Genomic DNA, 27,245 nt, shown 5'->3' on the forward strand with positions numbered 1-27,245 from the left:
TTCTTCCATTTATTCCTTGAGTTGGGGTCTCTCAATCAAACCCAGAACTTACCAAGATGTCTATCCTTTCTTGCCAGCTTGCCCAAAGCAGGCACTATCTCCACTTTCCAAGGCTTCCACAATTGCACAAAAGACATTAACATAAAAATAAAATTCAATGGGAATAATTACATGTATAGGAATTGTGCAAAAACATCATTATCAATTCATTAGTCAATAGATGCCTCAGCTGCTTCTATTTCTGAGCTATTATGGGTACTGTAGCAATAAACATGGAATATAGAGACCTTTGGGTAGACTCTGGGAATACTTTAGCTGAATTCAGATATTTTCTGTTAAAGACATCAAAGAGATTGTTCAGATAAGAATGAACCAATACTCTCTGCTCAAGACTTCTAAACTTCCCCATCTCTCCCTGAAAGCCCTATAACTAATCCATATTATCTATGGTCAATCTTCACTCTCCTTCCTGTAGCTCATGTGGTTGACAATCAACATTTCTCTTTTCTCTTCCTGGTTGAGAATAGATTCGAGGAGTGAGAAAAGTTTGTGGCAAAGAAAAACTGTGGTTACCAGAGTCCTGCACACTTGTGGACAGCGGTGACCATGAGAGTCTTCAACAGAGAGAGGAAGAAACATCTGCACTCCTTGGGTGAGGTTGAGATGAGTCAAGAGGGACAGCTCAGGTCTAAGCCTGCACAGGCTGTGCTTGATGCTCTAACCATTTACTGGAGTAGCCTTTCTAAGAAATGTTAGACTTCAACCTGGTCATGGCTTTAAGAGTTTCAGAGGTATACAAAGGTTTGGAAAGTACTACAGAGACAATAAAAGAGGTAGTTCTCTGTCCCAGAGGCAGAGAAACTATGGTATTGCATCCTTTGGTCCTGGCATGATTCTTATATCTGGGAAATGGAGGATGTGAAGTTGGAAAGCTGGGTCTTACGAAGATAAATGCTTGAGGATGTGCCTCCTGGGAACTGGAGAGGTGAAGGTTGGGGTCTGGAGTCTTAAGAGCATTGATTCTGAAAACCTGGAATCCTGGGACCTGTGAAAGAAGAGCTGATAGTCTCTAAAAACTTGTTTCCTGAAGATGGGAAGGCCAGGGATTGCCCCTAAACAGGAGGAGTGTGTACACTTGAATCCTGGGTCTTAAAGAGGTGAAAAGTGAGTCTGCCCTACTGTTTGGAGGAAGTAGGATCTAGAAAGTTAAGCATGAGTTAAGTAGGGTTCATACTGGGAGGAATCCTCAGTCCTATGGGGCAGGGGCAGATACAGAATGCCTGAGACTCAAAGTGGAGCTAGGATCTGAAGTCTGGCTTCTATGGACATGGCATCTGGGAACTGCACTTCTGTACCGCGGAGTAGAAGGGACTGAGGATCTTCAATATTGGGTTCCAAAGGGTTGAAAAACTGAAGGATTTAAATGCAGGATCCTAGGATAGTTAAAACTGGAAAGAGACTTCTGATGCTCCTCTAGTGTACTAAGAACAGGACAACTGAAGCAGTGGTAGAATGATGACTATCTGTAATTCTGTGTTCAGAAAGGGAAAGTAGACACTAGGCTATCCCTGGTTTAGAGGGTGGTAGGAACCTTGGCCTGATGGACCACTCTATTCTCTTTCCTTAGGGTGTCAGGACCATGAATATTTCATCACTGTGCTGCAGCTCATCTCCATTGTGCTCTTGGCTGCTCTCCTCACGGCTATCCTTGTCAAAGGTCAGGAAACTTTACTGCTAGAGCTTCCTGCTCTAGTCTCCTAGCATGTGGGTAGAGGTGATACTGAAGCTGGGACTCTGGTCTTACATGTCTTCATGGGTTCTCTCAGACTCCTGTGTAACAAGAAGGAAGTCATTTCAGAGGCATGGTCTGACTCCCTTTACCCTTGTAGTCATACTTCTCTGGGCATCAGGATTCCTCATAATTAAATGAGATAGATTCAACTAAGAGTCTGGGAGTTGAACATGATGTTTCTGGAAGCCCAACACATGTTAGTTAGATCCTGGTCTGCTCTATTTTTAAATTTTATTGTTTGAGAATTTCACACAGGAATAGAATGTTTTGATCAAGTTCATTACCTCCTTCCTGTTCTCCAGTTCCTCCACAGTTCTCCACAACTGGTTTCCCTTCAAACCTCACGTTCCTTCATTTTTATAATCCACTGAATACACTTAGGGATCTCTGTGTATATGGATGTAAGACCATCTACCAGAGTCTCCTGGGACAGAAAAGCACTGACTCTCCGTCCTTCCCTCCCTCACAGAGCAGCCTTCTGTTGCTAATTGTTATTCAGTTAGACTTGGGGCTTCCTGCACTCATTCTCCATCTGTGTTGGAAATCTGTCTAGCTTGACAGGTTTGAGCTGCAATCACAACTCTATGAATCCATATAAACCACAGATTTGTGGAGTCAAGAAAACATGGTTTCACACCAGTCCTCCATTGTCTGTGGCTCTTACAGTCTTTCTGCCTCCACTCCCATGATGATATATCAGCTCCTGGGGGTACTTATATTAGCGATGTCCCATCTGTGGTTGAGCTTTTCACAGGATCTTATTCTGTGTGCACTGAAAAGTTGTGACTCTCTATGTCAATCACAACTTAACTACAAAACAAATGTTTTCTGTGATAAGGATTTAGAGTTTCTGGTCACCTAAAGGGAAGATCCTGCAGTCTGAAGAAATCAGACGTAACATCATCTAGCCTCTCTCTGTGTGTCTGTCCCTCTGTCTGTCTCTGTCTCTGTCTCTGTCTCTCTGTCTCTCTCTGTCTCTCTCTGTCTCTCTCTGTCTCTGTCTCTCTCTGTCTCTGTCTCTCTTTGTCTCTGTCTCTCTCTGTCCCTGTCTCTCTCTGTCTCTCTCTGTATCTCTCTCTCTCTCTCTCTCTCTCTCTCTCTCTCTCTCTCTCTCTCTCTCTCTCTCTGGATCAGAGAGTTAAGAGGCATCATGTGTAATTTAACAGCCTCCCATGGATGGTGCCCAGCTCCTCTACACTCTTTGTCACCCATGCTATGTTGAACAAATCATGCGATATGAAACTTTCTATGCCACTCTGAAAGTATAAGAGAGTCAGATATTTCCTTTGGAGAACTTCTCTAGGATCCTGCGGCTTTACCCCACTCTCCTGTCATGATAACTATCTTACTGACTCTTATGTGAAGCTCTTTTCCAGGTGTTAAAGGGAAGCCTCTCTTGTTTTAAGAACCTGTTCTATTATTTTTATCATGATTGTGTTTTCCTTCCTAAAGTTTCTCAAAACTAGAGTCCTGGTCATACTCTGGAAACCCTTTTAACAAAGTTAACCCCTGAAGGATAATTGTGTATCAGCTCCTTTCCTGAACCAATGACAATCACTCTTCATAGATTTATTATATTTAATGTTTTCATCTTCATTTTCTTGCCATAGGCTCTGAGGTTCCTAGTTCCCAAGAGCATGATCAGCAAAAGCAACACATGCACCAGAAACTGGACCAGCTGAAGACTGGACTAGGTAAGTGACCAGAAAATGCATCTCCAAGAGCATGGAAGGGTTCCCACAGGGGATGAGATGACTGAAAAGACTGGGCTTCCGGTTCCTCAATTTCTACATCTGTTGAATGGGAACATGGATTAACATTTAAAATGGCACTTATTGGACACACTGGGGCATGCACACAGAAGACATTCAGTGAAGCAAGACTCATAATATCTGCTCTGACATATAAAGTCCCTGCTATTATCTATATCTAGAAGTTGTGACCAAGGATTATCTTGGAGGAAACAGAATCAGGAAGTTAAGAGGGGAGTGGCTGTCCCTGAGAAGATATCCCAGTGAATAAAGTACTTATTGCTTAAGCATTAGGACCTGAGTCACATTAGACCCATCACACCATAGAGAACCAGAGCATAGGCACACATGCCTAAACACAGCACTGGTGAGGCTTCGGTAGCCCCTGGGGCTCACTTGCTAGTCTAGTCAAAACAGGAAATTCTTGGTTCAGTAAGAGAACAAGTTTCAAGTGTAAGGAAAAAGGAAACACACACACACACACACACACACACACACACACACACGGAGGGAGAAACCAGGCATGGCCATACTGACTGGCAGTAACTAAATGGGATCAGTACCCTAAAACAACAGTGCAGGAAGTTGTCAGGCATACTTGACAAGATGGTTCTGATAGGAATCTGAAAATAGGGAGTAGAGTGTATTTGCTCAAAAGATAGTGACTGAACACAGATATGCTGGCAGTAACACTCATAAGCAAGGGTTTAAAAGGAGATAAAAGAAGGAAGAAATGGTGTAATTAAAGTATAAACTTGAAAATAAGTGAAAAGTGATACCGTTTGTATGGCTCAACTTCTCAAAAATAAATTAATAACATACATCTTAATTAAAAATTTTAGCTAAAATATTATTATACAATTTCCTGCCTTCCCTGTCACCCCTCCCATGCCATGCCTCAACTCCTTCAATTTGATGGCCTTTTTTCTTTCATAAAAAGAAAACTTTTTGACATAAAAAGACTGATAGGGTGATGGGGAAGATCTAAAACATTCACTTCTGGCCTCTATTTTCACACATAGAGCAGTGCACAAACAGTCATGTACACACATGAATATGACACACAACAAAATGTAAAGAAATGTGCTTCAACATGTGCAGTTTCAAGGCATGGAATCAGCTCTCAAGGACTTGAAAGTCTGGACAGACACAGGCACATTGATAACTTCGTGTATCTGTCTGACCCACTCCCCCGACAGACCACCTGTGCCGCCCCTGCCCCTGGGACTGGACGTTCTTTCAAGGAAACTGTTACTTTTTCTCTACTTTCCAAAAGAAATGGAAGGAATCTGTCATTGCCTGCAAGGACATGGGGGCCCAACTAGTGGTCATAAAAAGTTATGAGGAGCAGGTATGTTGAATCGGGGCTTTGCTCTTCTGTGGGCATGACTCTAGCTAGATAGAATTGATCTTATAAGGTTTTTCATTACTATACTTGAAGAGGAGAGATAGCATGACAGGAATATAGAGGAGCTTGTCCACACTGCACTCAGATAAATACAAAGCCGGAACATGGATGTATGCATTAGGGAATATTTAATATGTGTTAAATATTTAATATTTAATAGGGGACATGTTTGGATTGCTGGGAGAGTTTATCAAGTACTTCCATTAGTGTTAAAAATCCTGATCTGGGGGATGTTTGCCCGGAAACCGGGAAAGGGAATAACACTCGAAATGTATATAAGAAATACTCAAGTTAATAAAAAAAAAAAAATCCTGATCTGAGGCCCATAGGATGACTTGAAGGATAAAAGTGCTTGCAACCAAACCCAGGGATCTGAGACCCACATGATAGAAACAGAACCAATTCTTATAAGTTAGTTGTCCTCTGACCTACACACACACACACACACACACACACACACACACACACACACACACAAGGTTTATTATTCTAAAAAATCCCTGGAGAAATTTCTAGAACCCAGGAGTCACCAGACTCTTGTATGTTTGGGAAGCTGGCAGAAAGCTTCACATTTCATTATTTTAGTTCAACAAAGCATATGAGACAAAGGGGAGTGAGTGATGCCAAAAATCAAGATCTTCCAAGTCATAGCACAGGCTGCTTCTAAATTCTCTGCTCAGAGAGGGCTTGTGTGAGGGGTCTGGTCTGACCTTTTCATGTCTGCGCCTTTGAAAAGTGTGGGGGGGGAGGGTGATGCAATGTAAATGCAAGTTTGCATTCATTGTTTCAGTAGAAAGCTGGGGTGTGACTGCAAGCAGAACTCTATGTCTAGATACCAAGAGGACAAAACAAGAAAATGATAGCATAAGTCCAGCATGAATTCCCCTTTTCCCTCCAGAGCTTCCTCCAGAGGACTTCTAAGATGAAAGGCAATACCTGGATAGGGCTGTCAGACTCACAAGAGGAAGACCAATGGCTGTGGGTAGATGGCTCACCACTGCAGTGGAGGTAATACAGTGTGTTGTGGGTGTCTCCATGACCCAGAAATAATGGTGGTTCTTACCTACTCCTTGAACTCCTAGGCATGAGAATCCATTTATTGGGATGTATATTCTCGTGAGCTTTGATATGGTTTGGCAGTTCCACCACCCAATCTGTAGGAATAGTTTACAGAATACTAGATATTGCAGAAATTCCATTCAGAGAGAGGTGTGAATGGTTCCTATTCAATAGGAGTGGCTGGAAACTCAGGTAAGGATCTGATGACCCTTCCTGCCACCTCCGGTAAGGAAAGTGAACAGCCCACAAGCCCAATCAAGACAGATTTTGCAAACAGAACTAACCCAATACAAACTGTGACTCTTGCTCTGAGCATTGGGTTTTGCGGCTGTGTGTGATCTAAACACAGGGTATCCACAGAGAATCGGAAAGATGGAAGGATGGTTGCCTTCAAAATACAACTTGTCATACTCAAACGTCCTCAATCCTGTGGGACCTACCAAGGAATTTCCCCCACAGCATGGATAATATGGAAAAATCATGTGAAAGTATGGAGGCCAGAGTTTTTTTGATGTCCATGGAAAGATGTGTGTAAGATAGTGTACCAGGCAGGATTGCCATGTCAGTGGGTCTGAAATACTCTAATGTCCCATATTCAGTATGAGGCAAGCTTAGAGATCACTGAAGAGTCACAGATCCAGGGAGACCCTGATTTTCCCAACTGGCATCTGCTTGTCTCTGGGTTCTCAGATTATATTACGGTTACAAAGTTACAGAGAAGATGTGACTGGGCCCATGTGTCAGGGATGGAATCTCAAGCTTTGCGTCCTGAATCAATAGGATGGGAAATTTGGGAAGAAGGCTACACTAGACCCTGGGAAGACTGTACCATGCTGAAGAACTTAGCCAATGAGGAATAAAGAGGGTGAGAGAAACATAGTAAGAAATTTTAAAGAAATACTGTTTTGCATCAAATAAGTGTAGCAGACGATTTCCCCCCTCTTTCCAGGCTTCCCCTTAATTCTGCAAAACCTTCCTCAATTTCACAATTGAAGTTTCCTGAATTCTGTATTATAAAACATGAGTTTCTCACACCGATGTATAAGGCATGCTGTTAGGTTCTGAGTGAGGTGTGGCTCCACATGTATATGTGATAGATGAGAACAGATCCTAGTGCCAGAAGCTAGAAATGGTTGGCATCATGGAGCTGGTACAGAACTCATGTTCTTTGGGGGTTTTCAATTTCAGGAACTATTGGTCTGCAGGGGAGCCCAACAATTTGTACGATGAAGACTGTGTGGAATTTTCAAGTTATGGATGGAATGATATCTCATGTTCCTTTGAGAAGTTCTGGATCTGTAAGAAGTCTGCATCTCCTTGCCCTAGGTGAAACCTGATCATCTCCATAGCCCTTGTATGTCCAACCTATTTATCTTTTAATTGAACTTTAAGTACACTCATTTCAGTTTCTTCTGCCTTTCTGTGAGCATTGGGATCTCAATAATAGATTGAAGTACTTTTCCACACACCTTGTCTGTGAAGGCTTGGTCCACTGTTGTTCCCCACCCTGCATCTACAGATTCTTTAAAAGAGATTGTGATTCCCCCACACACACCTATTTTCAGCTTTCTTCCAGAATTAAGTCTGGATTGTTCACCACTTGTGTAGGTTTGGCTGAGAATGTCTTTCATAGACTTGCATAGTTGTATAATTGATACTAGTAGGTGAGGGCTGTTTGAGGAAGCTATGAAACCTTTAGCACAAGTAATTCTCAATCCGAGGGTTGCAAACCCTTTGGTGCTGATATGCCAGATATTGTGCATATCAGATATTTACATCACTATTCTTAACAGCAGCAAAAATACAGTTATGAAGTAGCCATGAAATAATTTTATGGTTGGGATGATCACAACATTGAGTTGTATTAATGGGTCACAGCACTAGGAAGGTTACAAACCATCTCCTTACTAGGCAGATCCTTGAAAGAGAAAACAGATGACTGGGTGTGGGGTTTCAAGTTTTATACTCTTGCCTCACTTGCACTTCTCATTCTGACACCTGACCTCCTGTGTGTAGATGAAAATATGACCAGCCAACTTTCTGCTTCTGCTGCCATGCTTGTCCTATCTCTGTTATGTGGTGGGAGCACCACAATGAACTCTTATCTCTTTAAAGCCATAAGCCAAAATAAATCCTTTCTACCCTATGTTGTTTCTGTCTGGTTATTTCATCAGAGCAGCAGAAAAGTATGTCAGTATAAACCAATGTTTAAGAACTGACAGGTGTTACAAAAGAACCAGGTGTGATCAAACATTTAGATTCCTGAGACAGGCAGGGTCACCTCCATCTATGTTTCATCTCAAAGAACTTAAGTATGCCAATGTCTTAATTGGGAAAGGAAGGAAGTACAAGGGGAGCATGAGCAGTAATACTAACTCCTGACTGAACCATTTTTATCTACAGTTTATGTCTTCTTTATCCTAACTGGACCATTGAAGTTTATCATACAGTTATAGTTTTCTTTAAACAAATACTTTTCATAAGGTTAAACCTAGCAGCTATTTACAGGATTTACAGAAACAATGTCTAGAAATAGACTAGGGAAAACATTAAGAAAGTAGGAACACCCACACCCGCGGATCCCGGCCCGCAGCAGCTCTCTGCTCCCAGACCCGGTGAGAGAGAGACCCAACCACCTGGTCAGGTGGGCACTCCTGAGGCTGCAGAGCAGAAGAGACCACCAACTCTGCTCACCCCTGCCCACATCCCTGGCCCAAGAGGAAACTGTATAAGGCCTCTGGGCTCCCGTGGGGGAGGGCCCAGGAGCGGCAGGACCCCTGCCTGAGACACCGCCGGAACCTGAAAGAAACAGACCCGATAAACAGTTCTCTGCACCCAAATCCCGTGGGAGGGAGAGCTAAACCTTCAGAGAGGCAGACAAGCCTGGGAAACCAGAAGAGACTGCTCCCTGCACACACATCTCGGACGCCAGAGGAAAAAGCCAAAGACCATCTGGAACCCTGGTGCACTGAAGCTCCCGGAAGGGGCGGCACAGGTCTTCCTGGTTGCTGCCGCTGCAGAGAGCCCGTGGGCAGCACCCCAAGAGCGAACTTGAGCCTCAGGACCACAGGTAAGACCAAATTTTCTGCTGCAAGAAAGCTGCCTGGTGAACTCAAGACACAGGCCCACAGGAACAGCTGAAGACCTGTAGAGAGGAAAAACTACACGCCCGAAAGCAGAACACTCTGTCCCCATAACTGACTGAAAGAGAGGAAAACAGGTAACACTAGAGATAATCTGATGGCGAGAGGCAAGCGCAGGAACCCAAGCAACAGAAACCAAGACTACATGGCATCATCGGAGCCCAATTCTCCCACCAAAGCAAACACGGAATATCCAAACACACCAGAAAAGCAAGATCTAGTTTCAAAATCATATTTGATCATGATGCTGGAGGACTTCAAGAAAGACGTGATGAACTCCCTTAGAGAAACACAGGAAAACATTAATAAACAAGTAGAAGCCTACAGAGAGGAATCGCAAAAATCCCTGAAAGAATTCCAGGAAAACACAATCAAACAGTTGAAGGAATTAAAAATGGAAATAGAAGCAATCAAGAAAGAACACATGGAAACAACCCTGGATATAGAAAACCAAAAGAAGAGACAAGGAGCTGTAGATACAAGCTTCACCAACAGAATACAAGAGATGGAAGAGAGAATCTCGGGAGCAGAAGATTCCATAGAAATCATTGACTCAACTGTCAAAGATAATGTAAAGCAGAAAAAGCTACTGGTCCAAAACATACAGGAAATCCAGGACTCAATGAGAAGATCAAACCTAAGGATAGTAGGTATAGAAGAGAGTGAAGACTCCCAGCTCAAAGGAACAGTAAATATCTTCAACAAAATCATAGAAGAAAACTTCCCTAACCTAAAAAAAGAGATACCCATAGGCATACAAGAAGCCTACAGAACTCCAAATAGATTGGACCAGAAAAGAAACACCTCCCGTCACATAATAGTCAAAACACCAAACGCACAAAATAAAGAAAGAATATTAAAAGCAGTAAGGGAAAAAGGTCAAGTAACATATAAAGGCAGACCTATCAGAATCACACCAGACTTTTCGCCAGAAACTATGAAGGCCAGAAGATCCTGGACTGATGTCATACAGACCCTAAGAGAACACAAATGCCAGCCCAGGTTACTGTATCCTGCAAAACTCTCAATTAACATAGATGGAGAAACCAAGATATTCCATGACAAAACCAAATTTACACAATATCTTTCTACAAATCCAGCACTACAAAGGATAATAAATGGTAAAGCCCAACATAAGGAGGCAAGCTATACCCTAGAAGAAGCAAGAAACTAATCGTCTTGGCAACAAAACAAAGAGAATGAAAGCACACAAACATAACCTCACATCCAAATATGAATATAACAGGAAGCAATAATCACTATTCCTTAATATCTCTCAACATCAATGGCCTCAACTCCCCAATAAAAAGACATAGATTAACAAACTGGATACGCAATGAGGACCCTGCATTCTGCTGCCTACAGGAAACACACCTCAGAGACAAAGACAGACACTACCTCAGAGTGAAAGGCTGGAAAACAACTTTCCAAGCAAATGGTCAGAAGAAGCAAGCTGGAGTAGCCATTCTAATATCAAATAAAATCAATTTTCAATTAAAAGTCATCAAAAAAGATAAGGAAGGACACTTCATATTCATCAAAGGAAAAATCCACCAAGATGAACTCTCAATCCTCATCTTCGATTGGTTTATATACAAGTGTGCAATTTCTAGGCTTGAACGTAAAATGATGCTATCTGGTGCTGGATAGAGGAGCCTTATTTTTTATTATGGCAGCTTGCTATTTTTGTAACATGGTGATTTGGTTGAACACAATAAAGTACAGTAGTAACTGATCTCCCCCTCTTCCTGGATGAGTGAGGAGATGATTAAATGTTGATGTCAGCATCCATGAGCATATTCAGATGAGCTTCTGCTTCTGTTGAAAAGGATGCTGTGTTTGATTGTGGTCCGAAGCTTTGAAGCACTACTTGGCATCTCCTTCCTTGGAGGTCTCACTGTTTAAACATAACAGATTTGATAGCTTGTTGGTAAGGTGAGGTCCAGCTTGTCTCCACTAGGTCATCTTCATGTGAATCCGGTGGTTATACGGTTTTGTTCTAGGGATATTTCATTTTTTTAATAACGGTTTTAGCTGACATTCATGGAGAGAATGAATCCTTAGAAGTGTGCCACTAGTGAAAGGAAATCCTGTCTAGAGTATGTTTCTTTACAAAGCTGTGTCACACCATCCTTTGGGCCCTCTGCTGGAAAAGTAGAATCAAGTCTCAAATAATGCCTTTTAAATTGTATCCTCTAGTATTATAGATGTAGGACAGTACTGTACCATACCTCTGTGGATGTAAAATAGCTTGTACCTGCTTTATGACATGTAGTAGTGACCGTGCTTTATCAGAGCTGTTTTTAATGATGTTGCTCAGAATGTTTTCTTTCCAGATGATGATTGAGAAGCTAATTTTAAAAAAAAATGGTGCCAGGTACCACAAGAGTAACAGAACTGTGCTGTTTTCTCGGGTTTTGTTTTTTTACTTTTTTTTTTTTTAATGGAGTGTGCTGGATGTCTCTACAGTTTTGTTCAGGTGACTGCAGAACCTGGAAAAGCTGTTGCTGCTGTTGATGCATAACACACTGCTATTATTGGTCTTTTTATATAAATATAAATATATATATACAGATAAATAATTTGAATTTTTTGAAACTTTACCTGTGCTGTCAACTTTCGAAAAAAGTATCCCCGTTTACTGTGTTGAGTTGGCACTGTACAGAAATTAACAGCCATATTGGTCTAGAAATGTTGAACTTAAGTTTTTTCCATTTGTACAGGGGTAACACACTGTATTAAATATGTAAGGTCTTTAAAAAAAAAGAAAAATAAGCATTAGAAGCTGTGCTTCCAAAAAGAATAGTAGGATTGGGAGTGCAGAGTTGGCTCAGCAGTTAAAAGCACACACTGTTCTTGCAGAGTTTGGGTCACAGCACCCACATCCGGCAGCTCACCACTCCCTATAATTCCATCTCCAGGAGAATCTGATGCCTCCACAAACACCGCACACATGTACATGCCCACAGACAGACACATATAAACATAATTTAAAATAGTAATAATAAATATTAATAAATGGTAGTAATATTGATTTTGAATGTTTAATACTTTGTAGAAATGTCCTAACATCCTAGGAGTGATATGCCTATTTAATTTGTTTCAGAATGAATATCTCTGGACCTTCTAACAGGAAATGTAAGCCAGAGGAGGCCAGAGATTCATACTCCTGTTTCTGCACTTTATTTTGCTGTTGGTTTGTTTTTAATTTCTTTCATCTTAAAATATTGACTGTATCTAGGTAAAAAAAAAGAAATGTAAATAAGAAATACTCAAGTTAATAAAGATAAAAAAAAAAAAGATCTCCTCTTTCATAGTCACTCATGATGGGTAGACCATTAAAGTTAATCTCCCTGTCTTTTCCTTGGTTCTTTGCTTTCAATGCCCCCTTCTTTTACTTTCCCCAGCTGCTAGTAATCACTAACCTATATTCAGACCTAGTCCTGAGTAAACAGAGAGGAGAAACTGAGATGGAAATCCCTTGTAAGCCAACAGATCAAGTTCCACAATCATGTACATTTGGGTGAGTGGCTCAACCAGTCTGTTTCTTGGTCTATATTATAGAAATAATAGACACCACCTGCCTCAGGAGATTCTGGGATGATTATGTGAGACAATGTATGTGAAGTGCTTAGCATGGTGTCTTAAAAAAACAGCCTTAAATTTTGGGCCACTTTAGTTATGGTGATCCATAAGCTTTTTGCAAACTTGAACATTGTCATTTCTTGTTTTTTTTAATTCATTTTTTAATTTATTTACATTTCAAATGTTGTACCCCTTCGAAGTCCCCCCTCCATGAAACCCCCAACCCCACCCTCTGTCCCGTTCATCTCTAAGAGAGTACTCCTCCACCCACCTACTTCCACCTCACCTCTTTAGCATCCTCCTTCTCTGGGCATCAAGCCTCCACAAGACCAAGTGCATCCCCTCCCATTGAGGCCAGACAAAGCAGTCCTATGCTACAATGTTCAATTTTTAATATCCTTGCCTGAAACACAAGTTTTTGTCAGTAAAAGAAATACTACTACAACTAAAAATATTTTCTGGGTATTCGAGATGGATTTTTTTCCTCCAGCTATACCACCCCTCAAAAGATGCCCCACTATACCACAAGGATAGCTGTTCTCTATGCTCATATTAGCTTTATTTGTAATAGCCAGAAACTGGAAACAATCCAGATATCCATCAACAACAACAACAACAAAATACAGAAAATGTGGTTCATTTACACAATTGAATACTATTTAGCTATTAAAAATAAGGACATCATGAATTTTGCAAGTAAATGGAACTAGAAAATTTCTTGCAGAGACATGATAGTATAATTAAGTGGCCCCCAAAGTTCCACCAGAGAACTACTAAGCCCGATAAACAACTTCAGCAAAGTGCCTGGGTAAAAAATTAACTCAAACAAATCAGTAGTCTTCCTCTACTCAAAAGATAAACAGGATGAGAAAGAAATTAGGGAAATGACACCCTTCATAATAGTCCCAAATAATATAAAATACATTGGTGTGACTTTAACCAAGCAAGTTAAAGATCTGTATGATAAGAACTTCAAATCTCTGAAGAAAAAAATTGAAGATCTCAGAAGATGGAAAGACCTCTGGTGCTCACCAACCGGCAGAATTAATATAGTAAAAATGGGCATTTTGCTTAAAGCAATCTACAGATTCAATGCAATCCTCAACAAAATTCCAACTCAATTCTTCATAGACTTAGAAAGAGCAATTTGCAAATTCATTTGGAATAACAAAAAACCCAGGATAGCAAAAACTATCCTCAACAATAAAAGAACTTCTGGAAGAATCACCATCCCTGACCTCAAGCAATAGTGATTTAAAAAAATGTATGGTATCAGTACAGAGACAAGTATTTAGATCAGTGGAATAGAATTGAAGACCAAGAAATGAACCCACACACCTATGGTCACTTGATATTTGACAAAGGAGCTAAAACCATTCAGGGGGAAAAATAGCATTTTCAACAAACGATGCTGGTTCAACTGGAGGTCAGCATGTAGAAGAATGAAAATTGACCCACTCTTATCACCCTGTACAAAGCTTAAGTACAAGTGGATCAGGACCTCCACATCAAACCAGATGCACTCAAACTAATAGAAGAAAAAGTGGGGAAGCATCTTGAACTGGAGAAAATTTCCTGAACAAAACACCAATGGCTTATGCTCTAAGATCAAGAATCAACAAATGGGACCTTATAAAGCTGCAAAGCTTCTGTAAGGCAAAGGACACTGTCAATAGGACAAAACAGCAACCAACAGGTTAGGAAAAGATCTCTAACAATCCTATATCTGATAGAGGGCTAATATCCACTATACACAAAGAACTCAAGAAGTTAGACTTCAAAGTGCCAAATAACCCTATTAAAAAATGGGTACACAGCTAAACAAAGAATTCTCAACTGAGAAATATCGAAGAGCTGAGAAATACCTAAAGAAATGTTCCACATCCTCCGTCATCAGGTAAATGCAAATCAAAGCAACCCTGAGATTCCACCTCACACCAGTGAGAATGGCTAAGATCAAAAACTCAGATGACAGCAAATGCTGGCGAGGATGTGGAGAAAGAGGAACACTCCTCCATTGTTGGTGGGATTGCAGACTGGTACAACTACTCTGGAAATCAGTCTGGAGGTTCCTCAGAAAATTGGACATTGAACTACCTGAAGACCCAACTATAACACTTCTGGGCATATATACAACATATAAGAAGGACACGTGCTCCACTATGTTCATAGCAGCCTTATTTATAATAGCCAGAAGCTGGAAAAAACCCATATGTCCTTCAGTGGAGGAATGGATATAGAAAATGTGGTACACTGGAGTACTACTCAGCTATTAAAAGCAATGAGTTTGGGGTTGGGGATTTAGCTCAGTGGTAGAGCGCTTGCCTAGGAAGCGCAAGGCCCTGGGTTCGGTCCCCAGCTCCAAAAAAAAGAACAAAAAAAAAAAAAATAAAAAAAAAATAAAAGCAATGAGTTCATGAAATTCATAGCCAAATGGATGGATCATCCTGAGTGAGGTAACAGAATCACAAAATAACATACACTTATCAATATGCACTCACTGATAAGTGGATATTAGTTCAAAATCTAGAATACCCAAGATCAACGATTGATAAATGGGACCTCAGGAAACTGAAATGCTTCTGTAATTCAAAAGACACTGTCATTAAAACAAAATGGTGGCCTATAGATTGGGAGAAGACTTTTACTAATCATTCATCTAACAGAGACCTAATATCCAAAATTTATAAATAACTCAAGAAGTTAGACACCAATGAGCCAAATAGCCCAATTTAAAAATGGGACACAGAGCTAAACAGATAATTCTCAGCAGAGGAATCTCGAATGACTAAGAAACACTTAAGTAAACGTTCAAAGTCCTTAGTCATCAGGTAAATGACAATCAAGACTGTGATTCCATCTGACACATCAGAGTGGCTAAGATCAAAACTCAAATGACAGCACATGCTGGATGTGGAGCAAGGGAACACCCCTCCGTGGCTCAGGTGGGAACCCCCTCGTGTTCCACAGGAGAACAAACTGTGGAAATCAACTTTTCAGTTTCTCAGAAAACTGGGACTAGTTCTACCTCAAAACGCAGTTATACCATTCCTGGGCATGGTACCCAAAAGATGCCCCACTAAACAACAGGGACACTTGTTCAACTATGTTCATAGCAACTTTACTAGCAATAGCTAGAAACTGTAAACAACCTAGATGTCCTTTGACTGAAGAATGGATAAAGAAACGTGGTACGTCCACACAAGGGAATACTAATCAGCTGTTAAAATCAAAGACATCATGGATTTCGCAGACATATGGATGCAACTTGGGAATATCATCCTGAGTGAAGCAACCCAGATCCAAAGGGACATGCAGGGTATGTAACTCACTTATAAGTGAGCCATAAAATACAAGATACTCATGCTGCTCTCCACAGATTCAAAGAAGCTAAACAAGAAGGAAGGCCCATTTAAAAAATGGGGTACAGAGCTAGACAAAACATTCTCAACTGAGGAATATTAAATGGCCAAAAAGCACCTAAAGAAATGTTCAACATCCTTAGTCATCAGGGAAATGCAAATCAAAACAACCCTGAGATTCCACCTCACACCACTCAGAATGGCTAAGATAAAAAACTCAGGTGACAGCAGATGCTGGCGAGGATGTGGAGAAAGAGGAACACTCCTCCATTGTTGGTGGGATTGCAGACTGGTACAACCATTCTGGAAATCAGTCTGGAGGTTCCTCAGAAAATTGGACATTGAACTACCTGAGGACCCAGCTATACCTCTCTTGGGCATCTACCCAAAAGATACTCCAACATATAACAAAGACACGTGCTCCACTATGTTCATAGCAGCCTAATTTATAAAAGTCAGAAGCTGGAAAGAACCCAGATGCCCTTCAACAGAGGAATGGATTCAAAAATTGTGATACATCTACACATCGGAGTACTATTCAGCTATCAAAAACAATGACTTCATGAAATTCGTAAACAAATGGAATGAACTAGAAAACATCATCCTAAGTGAGATAACTCAATAACAGAAAAACACACTTGGTATGCACTCATTGATAAGCGGATATTAGCCAAAAAGCTTGAATTACCCAAGATACAATCCACAGACCACAGGAAGCTCAAGAAGAAGGATGACCAAAGTTTGGATGCTCCCACTCCTTCTTAAAAGGGGGAAAATATTCATAGGAGGGGATATGGAAGCAAAGTTTAAAGCAGCGACTCAAGGAATGGCCATTCAGAGCCTGACCCACATGTGGATCATATATACATATACATACAGCCACCGAAGCTAGATAAGATTGATGAAGCTAGAAAATGCATTCTGAAAGGGACCGGATGTAGATCTCTCCTGAGAGACACATCCAGAGCATGTCCAATACAGAGGTCAATGTTAGCAACACACCACTGAACTGAGAACAGGACCCCCTTGGGGGGAATTAGAGGAAGGATTGAAAGAGTTGAAGGAGCTTGCAACCCCATAAAAACAACAATGCCAACCAACCAGAGCTTCCAGGGACTAAACCATTACGGAAAGACTGATCCAGGGCTCCAACTGCATATATAGCAGAGAATAGCCTTGTTGGGCACCAGTGGAAGGGAAAGCCCTTGGTCCTGCCAAGGTTGGACCCCCAGTGCAGGGAAATATGGGGGAGCAGTAAGGGGGATGTATAAGGGGGATACCTGTATTGGGGAGGGGTAGGGGAGGGAATGGGGGCTTATGGCAGGAAACCAGGAAGGGGAATAACATTTGAACTGTAAGTAAAGAAATATATCTAATAAAAATTAAAAAAAAAAAGAAGGAAGGCCCAATGAGGGTGCTTGAATCTCACTCAGAAGGGGGAATAACATAGCTGTAGGAGGCAGACAGAGGGAGGGACCTGGGTAGAAAATGGGAGGGAGAGTGGGATCAGGTACAGGGAGAGACAGGGGAGATGTCCACATGGCCACGAGGATAATCTAATAGCTATTATTTATAAGTTCGTTTGACTTCTTAAAAAGAAAATAAAGGGCTAGAGAGATGGCTTAGTGGTTAAGAGCAGTAACTGCTCTTCCAGAGGTCCTGAGTTCAGTTCCCAGCAACCACATGGTGGCTCACAACTATCAGTTATGGGATCTGATGCCCTCTTCTGGTGTGTCTGAAGACAGCTATAGTGCACTCATATAAATAAAATAAATGAATGAATCTTTTAAAAAAGAGAGAAACTGAAAAAGAGAGAATGTTCCAAACTGTTCGGGGGTTTCTGTATCACCCAGGAGTGAAGAGACCCATTACACCAGTGTCTTCTAGGAAATAAATAACAGAATCACTTCATAAAGGCGTACAGACAGATAACTGTGCCTGTCCCCACAGCGTGTGGATATATGAAGCCAGCTGCACTTTGATAACCCCCCAGCCACCAGCAGATACTAAGTAGTGTTTTCACAGTAGACTCTAATCTGAGATTTTGTGGAGTTACAGAAAATCACTGTTTCTATTGTTTGAACCTTGTAAATACCCAACTCCCTGCTCCAGTTTCTAAGAGGCTAAATATTATTGTTCCTATAATATTAGGGATCAGTAGTTGTTTTCTTATACTCTAGTGTGCGTGCATGTGTGTGTGCATTTGTGCGTGCGTGTGTGTGTGTGTGTGTGTGTGTATGTGGGTGTGTGCATGGGTGCACGGGTGCGTGTGTGTGATTCTGTGAGATTGAGTCAGAGACCTAGCCAGCGAACATTCCCTAACTGCTATGTCTCCTGCTGTAATTGGTCGCAGTAGATGAGTTTCCTGAATGCTTCATGAAATTTCCCTGACTTCCCTCAATTATGGGCTGCAGCCTGCAAGCAAAAATAAAATTAACCCTTTCTTCCTCTAAGTTGTCTTTGGTCATGGTTTTAGTACACCAATTAAATGAAACTAGGACTCAGATAATGGCGACACATCCCTCTTCTATGCCAGACTGGTTTAGATTATTCTCTCTTTATCTCTCTCTGTCTCTGCCTCTGCCTTCCTCTGTCTCTCTATGTCTGTGTGTGTGTGACATATATGTATTCGTGTGGATATGTTCATGCACATGCATGTATGTGGAGAGAGCAAAAGTCATTGTCAGGCATCTTCTTCAACTGTTCTCCACCTTCGAGACAGATATGTTATTGAGCCTAAATTTTTATGAACCTGCACCTCACTGATCCAGTTATACCTCAGCACTGTAATGACAAAGTTAAGACAGCTTTCTTTCATCCAATGCTGGGATCTGAACCTGGGTCCTCATGCTTGCACAGCAGGCAGTCTACTTATTCAGTTCTCTTCCCAGCCTCTGTTTTAGATCACTCTACATTGAAATTGACCTTTGTAAGTTTGTTTACTCTCTTTCTCTCTCCTCTTTGCCCAGAACTGTAGATTTTAAAGAAAACCACTTTGGATAACTGACATCCTAACTGCTAGTGTGAACTATTACAGGAAAAGGACTTGATAAGGACCAGTCCCAAGACGATCTAATCAGTCATCTCTGTCTAGCAGTTAGGAGCTCCAAACATCTGGTGTCTTCAGATAAGAGGAAAGAGAGAGATCAGGGACTTGCAAATTTTGTGCTTTAAGGAAGAACTTTGCAAAAATGCTGAGTTCTCCAGGGAATTATAGGAGTTGCCTTAGGAGGGAAAATCAGCAGTTACTTTGGCAACTCCAGAAGAGAAAAGAAACATGGACCTTGACAAAGACCTTCAGTAGCATGTAGTCTTCCTATCTATTATAGATGGTACCACATGTGGTTGGTACTGTGGAGGCAGGGGTAGGAAGTCTCATCTGAAGAGCAATCCTGATTGCCTTGTGAGAAGACCCACCTTTTTCCAGCAGCTGAGATAAAAAGGGTGTGTGTCAGAAGGAAGCCTCAATGGCCTGTTGCTCCTTAGGGCTTCCCTCTTGCAGTGCTGATTTGCCTGGTTTTGCTGCTGGTAGTGGTTCTTTCACTGAAAACAGAGTAAGTATTTGTCAGCTTTCATCATTGGAAAGAGACCAGTGGCTTTCCAGAAACTTGTCAGGCTTTCAGTACCAGATTGGTATTACTAAGCCACCCCACCTTGTAGACCTAGTTACTATGGGGTTCTCAGCATCTCTAGCATGACTGGGCTATCATTACTACTTTAAACGTCACTTAATAAATTATCTTCTTGGGGCTGGGGATTTAGCTCAGTGGTAGAGCGCTGACCTAGGAAGCGCAAGGCCCTGGGTTCGGTCCCCAGCTCCGAAAAAAAGAACCAAATAAATAAATAAATAAATAAATTATCTTCTTTTTATCCCTTTGTTTTGGTTCCTATATAACCTAACCATAACACTACCCCTCTTTTACTCCTAGAAAAAGATTTTTTCATTTAACTCAGTTTCCATAAGACTTTCTCTGTTTGGGAGACAGGGTTCAGGTATGGGGTGTTCTGCAAAGATCTTGTATAATGTTGGAGAATTGGTTCACTTAGTAAAGCGTTTGCTGTGTAACACAAGCACCTGAATTCTGATCCCCGGCACCTATATAAAAAGCTGAATGCAACAGCACCTGTAATCACTGGGCTTGGGAGGACCTGGGGCTTGGTAGTCAGACAGCCCAGCTGTAACAGTGAATTCTAGGTTTGTTGAGAGACCCTGTCCCAAAAAAAAAAAAAAAAAAAAAAAACTATTCAGTGTTATGAACTATAATGAAACAAGCGTGTACCTGATGGTCCCATACCAAAGTATGTATGCCATGCAGCAGATCTGGTATAAAGGGGGTTTACTAGGGGAAGAAAGATAAGTGAGGAGCTGGGGAAGGGTAAAGGCAGAAGAGTGGACATGTAGACAGGCAGACCGATGAAGGCGGAACAATGAAGGCAATGAAGGCAGAGACGAGGAGGAGATACAGAGAAGGAGGGGGTGCTCCAGGAACAGAAAATGAGGGCTAGGGTAGTGGGCAGTCCTTCAGTCCTTTTACATGCCATACCTGGCATACCTGGCGGCTATGGCTGGTGATGGCACAAGCCTTACTAGGTCCCTGAGAGGAGCCTAGTGAAATGGCCTGAAAACTAACAGATGGTGATAGAGGAGAATACTCTGTGTCAACCTCTGGCCTCCATGTGCATATGTGCACACACGTGGACATATACGATCATAGCTATATATATGCATTTACTATACACACACACACACACACACACACACACACACACACACACACACCTCCAGAGTCTCATGATGGTGAAGGTGATGATGTCTATTTAATCTCTTTGCTTCTTGTCTCTCAAACATTTCTTCCTAAAACAATACTAAATAACAGAAAGACAAAGCACAATGACATAACCACACCATCAACTTCAGCCAAAAACAGACAATACCACAAAAAGTGAGAGGGGTATTTCTGAACACTTTTACTCTGTTATCTGATCCTTCTGCCTCAGCTACCCGTATTCTGAAATTTATATACAAACACCACCACTTGGCCAAAAAAATGCCAACTTTTAAGTTGAGCCCTTAATATTTTAAAGTTACAGAGACTGTAACTAATGCTCAGAAGGTAAGAGCACTTAAAAATAACCATGAGGACCCAGGTTCAAATCTTCAGTGCCCACATAAGTAGCCACATGTGTACTTGTGAGCCCGGTACTGGGAGAGAAATGTGTGGCTTTTGTGGTATTGTGCTACTGCTGGCACCAGTGCACAGACCAGCCTTTCTCAGCTTGGCAAATGGGCCAACCTGTTCTAATGCTGGCTACTCTCTGGCCCTAGCAATCTCACTGCTTTCATGGCTGGCCCCACGCAGCAACCGCCCATCTCGTGGTTCTCTTGCTTTGGATTCTCCTCACATTCCCAGCCATCCTCCCCCTGTGGATAGCTGTCACAAATCCCCATAACCCAGTAAAATCAAAACTCTAGAGGCTTATAATTTATCAGATTTATATTATTAAATTCTCAACCCACAAAATGCCCATTAATAAACTCAAAATTTAGTTGATATAAACACAAGCTGCACACCTAGATGGGGCAAATGCACCCTACTTATTATTTAATCATCTAAGAAATAATCTAAGAAATTCTTATGGCTCCCAGGACCATGTGGTTCTGGCTCCTCTTCCTCTCCTATAGATTCCATCTTCTCTCCTCTCCTCTCCCATCCAAAAGCCAAGTCTCTCTTTCCCTGCCTTCCCTCTTCCTCTCTCTGACCTGGAAGTCCTGCCTATTCCTCACCACCCAGTGATTGGTCCCCTGAAATCTTTAATCATTAGGGGAATGTTCTGCCACATTGTGCATTTTGGGTGGATCAGGCTTTTGAGACTTCGTTTCAGCATGTAGCTATGACTGTCCTGAAACTCCCCATGTAGATCAGGTTGGCCTCGAATGCACAGAGACATTCCTGCTGGGCACTAGGGTTAAAGGTAAGCATCACTCCACCTAGCAAGGATTTTTAAACATAAATAAATTTGGAATCCTACATCGATTGTATATTGGGTGATCTCCCTCAAACCCTCAATCCTTTTCTCTCTCCTCCTTCCCTTTAGAACCCTGCATGGTTTTATGTCTAGTCTTATTTCATATTCACACAGATGATTTATGTTCCTTGAAAAATCAGGAGCCACACATGAGAGACAGAGAGTATACTATTTGTCTTTCTGAATTGGGTCATGTGATGGGACGGTCTCTGGCCACACCTAACTTTCCTGAGAGACACTTTACTCTGATCTACACTGAGAAACTTTCATTGTACAGATCAGTGGGATTTTCGTTGTCTGTTCCTCTACTGGACAACACCTAGGTTGGTTCCATAACTTAGCTGCTATGACCAGTGCTGCAACACACACTGGTGTGGGAGTGTCCCTGCAGCAGATGGACATGGAGTCCTTGGGTAAAGACCCAGGAAGGGTAGCTAGTTTATACAGGCATCTATTTTGAGGGCTATTTTAAACACTTGTTTTATTCTCAATTGTGTCATCTTGTGTGTGTGTGTGTGTGTGTGTGTGTGTGTGTGTGTGTGTGTGTGTTAAAAAAGGGTGTTAGATTGCCTGGAGTTGTGTGTGTGTGTGTGTATGTGCGCATGCGCACATACACACACACACTATACCCAGCCAAATTCTCAATCACCATAGATGAAGAAACCAAGGTACTCCTTTAAAAAAAAACAAATCTAAACAATATCTTTCAATTAATCCAACCTTATAGAGGATTCTAGAAGGCAAATTCCTACAGAAAGAAAATAAGTACACCCAAGAAAACACAAGAAATTAATCATCTCACAGCAAATCCAAATGAAGAGAATCATACAGAGAGAGAGAGAGAACCAGAAGCTAACAATCATTGGTCATTTATTTATCTCACAATCAATTCATCAATAAAAGACACAAACTAACAAACTGGATGAGTAAATAGAATCCATCATTCTGTTGCATACAAGAAATACACCTCAGAAACAAAGATAGACATTACTTCAGACTAAAGGGCTAGAAAGAGATTTTCCAAGCAACCAGACCCAAGAAACAAGCTGGGGTAGTCATTCAAATATATTATAAAATAAACTTTCAACAAAAGTAAGCAAAAGATACAGGAACGAATGAACACTTTATGCCCACCAAAGGAAAAGTCCACCAAGATAAACTCTCAATCCTGAACATTTATGCCCTAAATGCAAGGGCTCCCACATTCATAAAAGAAACATTACTAAAGCTCAAAACACACATTGAATCTCACACAATAATATTGGGAGAGTTCAAAATTCCACTCTCAATGGACAAGTCATGGAAACAGAAACTAAACAGAGACACTAAAACTAACATATGTCTTAAACAAATGGATTTAACAAATATCTACAGAACCTTTGACCCAAAACAAAAGAACATACCTTCTCAGCCCAACATAAAACCTTCTTCAAAATTGAACACGTAATCGGGAACTAAACAAGCCTCAACAGATACAAGAAGATTGAAATAAATCTTTACATTCTAGCAGCTTATCTCTGAATAAGCCTGGACTTCAACAACAGAAACAACAGAAATCTCACATACTCATAGAAAAGGAACAACTCTCTCTCTACTCAAAGATCACTGGATCAAGGAAAAAATAAAGACAGAAATTAAAGACTTTCTGCAATTCGATGGAAATGAAGACACAACATACCCAAATTTATAAACACCATGTAAGCAATGCTAAGTGGAAAATTCATCACACTAAGTGCCTTCATAAATAAAAATTTGGAGAGATCTCATACTAGCAACTTAACAGCACATCCGAAAAGCTCTAGAACAAAAAGAAGCAAAGACACTTAAGAGGAGTAGAAGGCAGGAAAGAGTCAAACTCAGGGCTGAAATTAATCAATTAGAAACAAAGAGAACAATTTCTTTGAGAAAATCAAAGATAGATAAACCCTTAGCTATATTAACTAAAAACCATGGAGACAGTATCTAAATTAACAAAATCAAAAATGAAAAAGGAGACATAACAACAGGAACTGAATAATTCCAAAAAAAAAAAAAAGTCATTAGGTCTTACTTCAAAAGCCTGTACTCCACAATACTGGAAAGTCTAAAAATTATGGATAACTTTCTAGACAGATACCACTTGCTCTGTGTAATTTTAAAAGACTTGCTTTTGTCTTCTCGGGAGCTCTGCCTACACTCCTGGCTAGGCTCTGGTATCAGCCACCACAAGTCTCACTCAACTCTGCCAACCGCCATTTTTCCTGGGTGCTGTGATCGCTGCCCCAGCCCCTCATGAATAGCTTAGTCAAGCCTCTAACAACTGCCATGGCTGCCCCCTTTTTCCTCTTGTCGCAGATAGAAATCATTAAACAGTTTTAGGATTTTAAACCTAGCCAGATAATTCAATGGCTGGTTGTAGAATTTTCTGCCCTAATATTATCAGCTACTCTATTACAACCGCCCTCCAAGATCTTATATGGCTGTTGTGACTTCCCGTTCCAAAGCCTGCTGGAAAAACCTTCTTCTCTAGTCCTTTCTCCTCCTCCTGGGACTCTTAAGTGCCACCTTTTTCCCTTTGCCTAACAATTAGCTTCTGCCTCCTTTATTGACACAACCAAAAACTTTTAGGGAATCAACACCTTCCCCTACAACTTACTGAAGTTAAGTCAATAGGTAAACTATCTAAACAGTCCCAAAATCATTAAGGGATTAAAAGTAGTTTAAAAGTCTCCCCCCACCCCCCAAAAAAAGCACAGGGCCACATGGCTTAGAATTCTACCAGACTTTCAAAGAAGAGCTGGTAACAATACTGCTCAAACTAGTCCCCAAAATAGAAATAAAAGGAAAACTATCTAATTGATTCTGTGAGGCCACAGTTACCCTGATACCTAAACCACACAAAGACTCAACAACGAAAAAGAATTTCAGACAAATTTTGCTTATGAACATCAACACAAAAGCACTCAATAAAATTCTGTCAAACAGAACCCAAAAATACACCAAAAGCATTGTTCACCACTCTCAAGTAGGCTTGATCTTAGGGATACAGGGATGGTTCAAACTACAAAAATCCATCAACATAATCCACTATATAAACAAACAAACAAAATCATATACATGATCCTCTCATTGACAAAATCCAAGACCCCTTCATGTTAAAAGTCTAGGAGAGATCAAGGATTCAAGACACATAGCTAAACATAATAAAAGCAATATACAGAAAGCCAATAGGAAACATCGAATTAAATGGAGAGAAGCTAGAAGCATTCCTATTAAAGTCAGGGACAAGACAAGTCTGTTCACTCTCTCCCTGTCTATTCAATATAGTACTTGAAGCTAGAGCAATAAGACAACAGAAGGAGATCGATCATATACAAATTGGAAAGGAGGAAGTAAAGGAATCACTACTCACAGATGATATCATAATATCTATACCTGATCCCCAAAACTGTACCAAGGAATTCCTACAGCTGATAAACTGCTTCAGCAAAGTGAGTAGATTCAAAATTAACTCAAAAGATTAGTAGCCCTCCTTTATACAAAAATAAACAGGCAGAGTAAGAAATTAGGGAAACAATACCCTTTACAATAGTCACAAATAATATGAAACATCTTGGTATAACTCTAACCAAGCATATAAAAAACCAATATGGCAAGAACTTCAAATTGTTGAAGAAAGATATTGAGGAAGATATCCAAAGATGGAAAGATTTCCCATGTCCATAGGATCTACATAGTGAAAATGGTTGTATTACCAAAAGCAATCTACAGTTCCAAGTGCAATTCTCATCAAAATTTCAATGCAATTTTTTACAGACCTTGAAAGAGAAATTCTCAACCTCATATGGAAAAAAGATAGGATAGCCAAAACCATGCTGAACAATCAAAGAACTTCTGGAGGAATCACCGTCCCTGACCTCAAACTGTACTACAGAGCAATAATGATTAAAAACTGTGTGGTATTGGTACAGAAACATGCATATTGATCAATGGAATAGAATCAAAGATTAAAACCCCACATACCTATGTGCCAGAGTCCAGGTCCAGCATTCTTATTCTGTCTTGAAAGTAACTGGGGAGAAAGAGAACTGGCATGAGCTACCTCAGCCAGTGCCTACAGCATAACAGGGTCTTGGCAGCTGCATCTGGAGGCTGGATGTTGTCTTGTAAAGATGTTTAATAAAATCTTGAACAAAGAAAAAAAAAGAACTGGCATGAGCAAGATGGTCTTGCAAGGTATTAGGGTTGTTTTTATTATAACAATAACATTTCACTATCTTGCCTCTAAGTAACCTTACAGCACTAGATGGCCTGCCTCTCTCAGTTCTTCCAAAGCCAGAAACAGTCTCTGGCTTTTACTATCTCATCATAAAACATCAGGGAATTAACTAAAGTGCCTTTGTTCTTATCTCCTCAGGAACTTCCATGGTCCAACTCCCAGCCTGCTAGCGAAAGTCACAGGAACAGAAGGGAACAGATTTAAACGTGATTTTAATCTTTATTTCTAAGTTCTTCTCCAAATTTTCTTTCCTCCAAAAATTCTCTCTTCACTGTCTTTGCCCTCAGCACTTATACATCTTTCAGATTACATGATCACATGGAAAAAAGTTCACCATGAGTTTACACATAAATTCAAATCATAAACTGAATAAGTTTACAACAGAGATGTTTACACATGTTCCCATTAAGACTAGACATTCATTATCTGTCACTAGCTCTACAGGTTCATTGAAAGTTAAAACCTATAATTTTCTGACCAAATTATTATTGAGGTTTTATATAGATAAACCCAGTCAATGTTTTATCTTCTGTCCTTATACCTACAATAAATTGTTAGTTCCATTTTTTGGCTAACTATTTTAAAACCTCTTGGAATGTCTTTTTTTTTTTTATTAACTTGAGTATTTCTTATATACATTTCAAGTGTTATTCCCTTTCCCGGTTTCCGGGCAAACATCACGCTCCCCCCTCCCCTTCCTTATGGGTGTTCCCCTCCCAACCCTCCCCCCATTGCCGCCCTTCCCCCAACAGTCTAGTTCACTGGGGGTTCAGTCTTAGCAGGACCCAGGGCTTCCCCTTCCACTGGTGCTCTTACTAGGATATTCATTGCTACCTATGAGGTCAGAGTCCAGGGTCAGT

At 40.8% G+C, this 27,245-nt stretch overlaps 2 protein-coding genes across 6 annotated transcripts in view; one reads left to right on the forward strand and one right to left on the reverse strand.

Moving 5' to 3' along the window:
• The window catches only part of Cd209cl2 (CD209c molecule like 2), a 169,325-nt gene extending 143,066 nt beyond the window's left edge, over window positions 1-26,259 (reverse strand). For 3 of the 5 annotated variants that reach the window (XM_087579503.1, XM_087579502.1, XM_087579499.1), the window contains exon 1: window positions 26,130-26,259. The gene's annotated coding sequence lies outside the window, so the exon portion shown is untranslated. Of the gene's footprint in view, window positions 1-19,517; window positions 19,644-26,129 lie in introns of all 5 variants that reach the window. The other 2 variants (XM_087579498.1, XM_087579501.1) reach the window with 1 other exon arrangement.
• On the forward strand, window positions 555-8,156 carry Cd209l1 (CD209 molecule like 1). The gene is made up of 6 exons (XM_087579514.1): window positions 555-652; window positions 1,628-1,717; window positions 3,403-3,486; window positions 4,743-4,894; window positions 5,850-5,959; window positions 7,199-8,156. The coding sequence occupies exons 1-6, from the start codon at window positions 607-609 to the stop codon at window positions 7,338-7,340; spliced, it is 624 nt and encodes a 207-aa protein (XP_087435640.1). The 5' UTR covers window positions 555-606; the 3' UTR covers window positions 7,341-8,156.
• Window positions 26,260-27,245: the final 986 nt, after the last annotated feature.

The sequence above is a fragment of the Rattus norvegicus genome, chromosome 12, assembly GCF_021556685.1.
Source record: "Rattus norvegicus strain SHRSP/BbbUtx chromosome 12, alternate assembly SHRSP_T2T, whole genome shotgun sequence".
Classification (NCBI taxonomy): domain Eukaryota; kingdom Metazoa; phylum Chordata; class Mammalia; order Rodentia; family Muridae; genus Rattus; species Rattus norvegicus.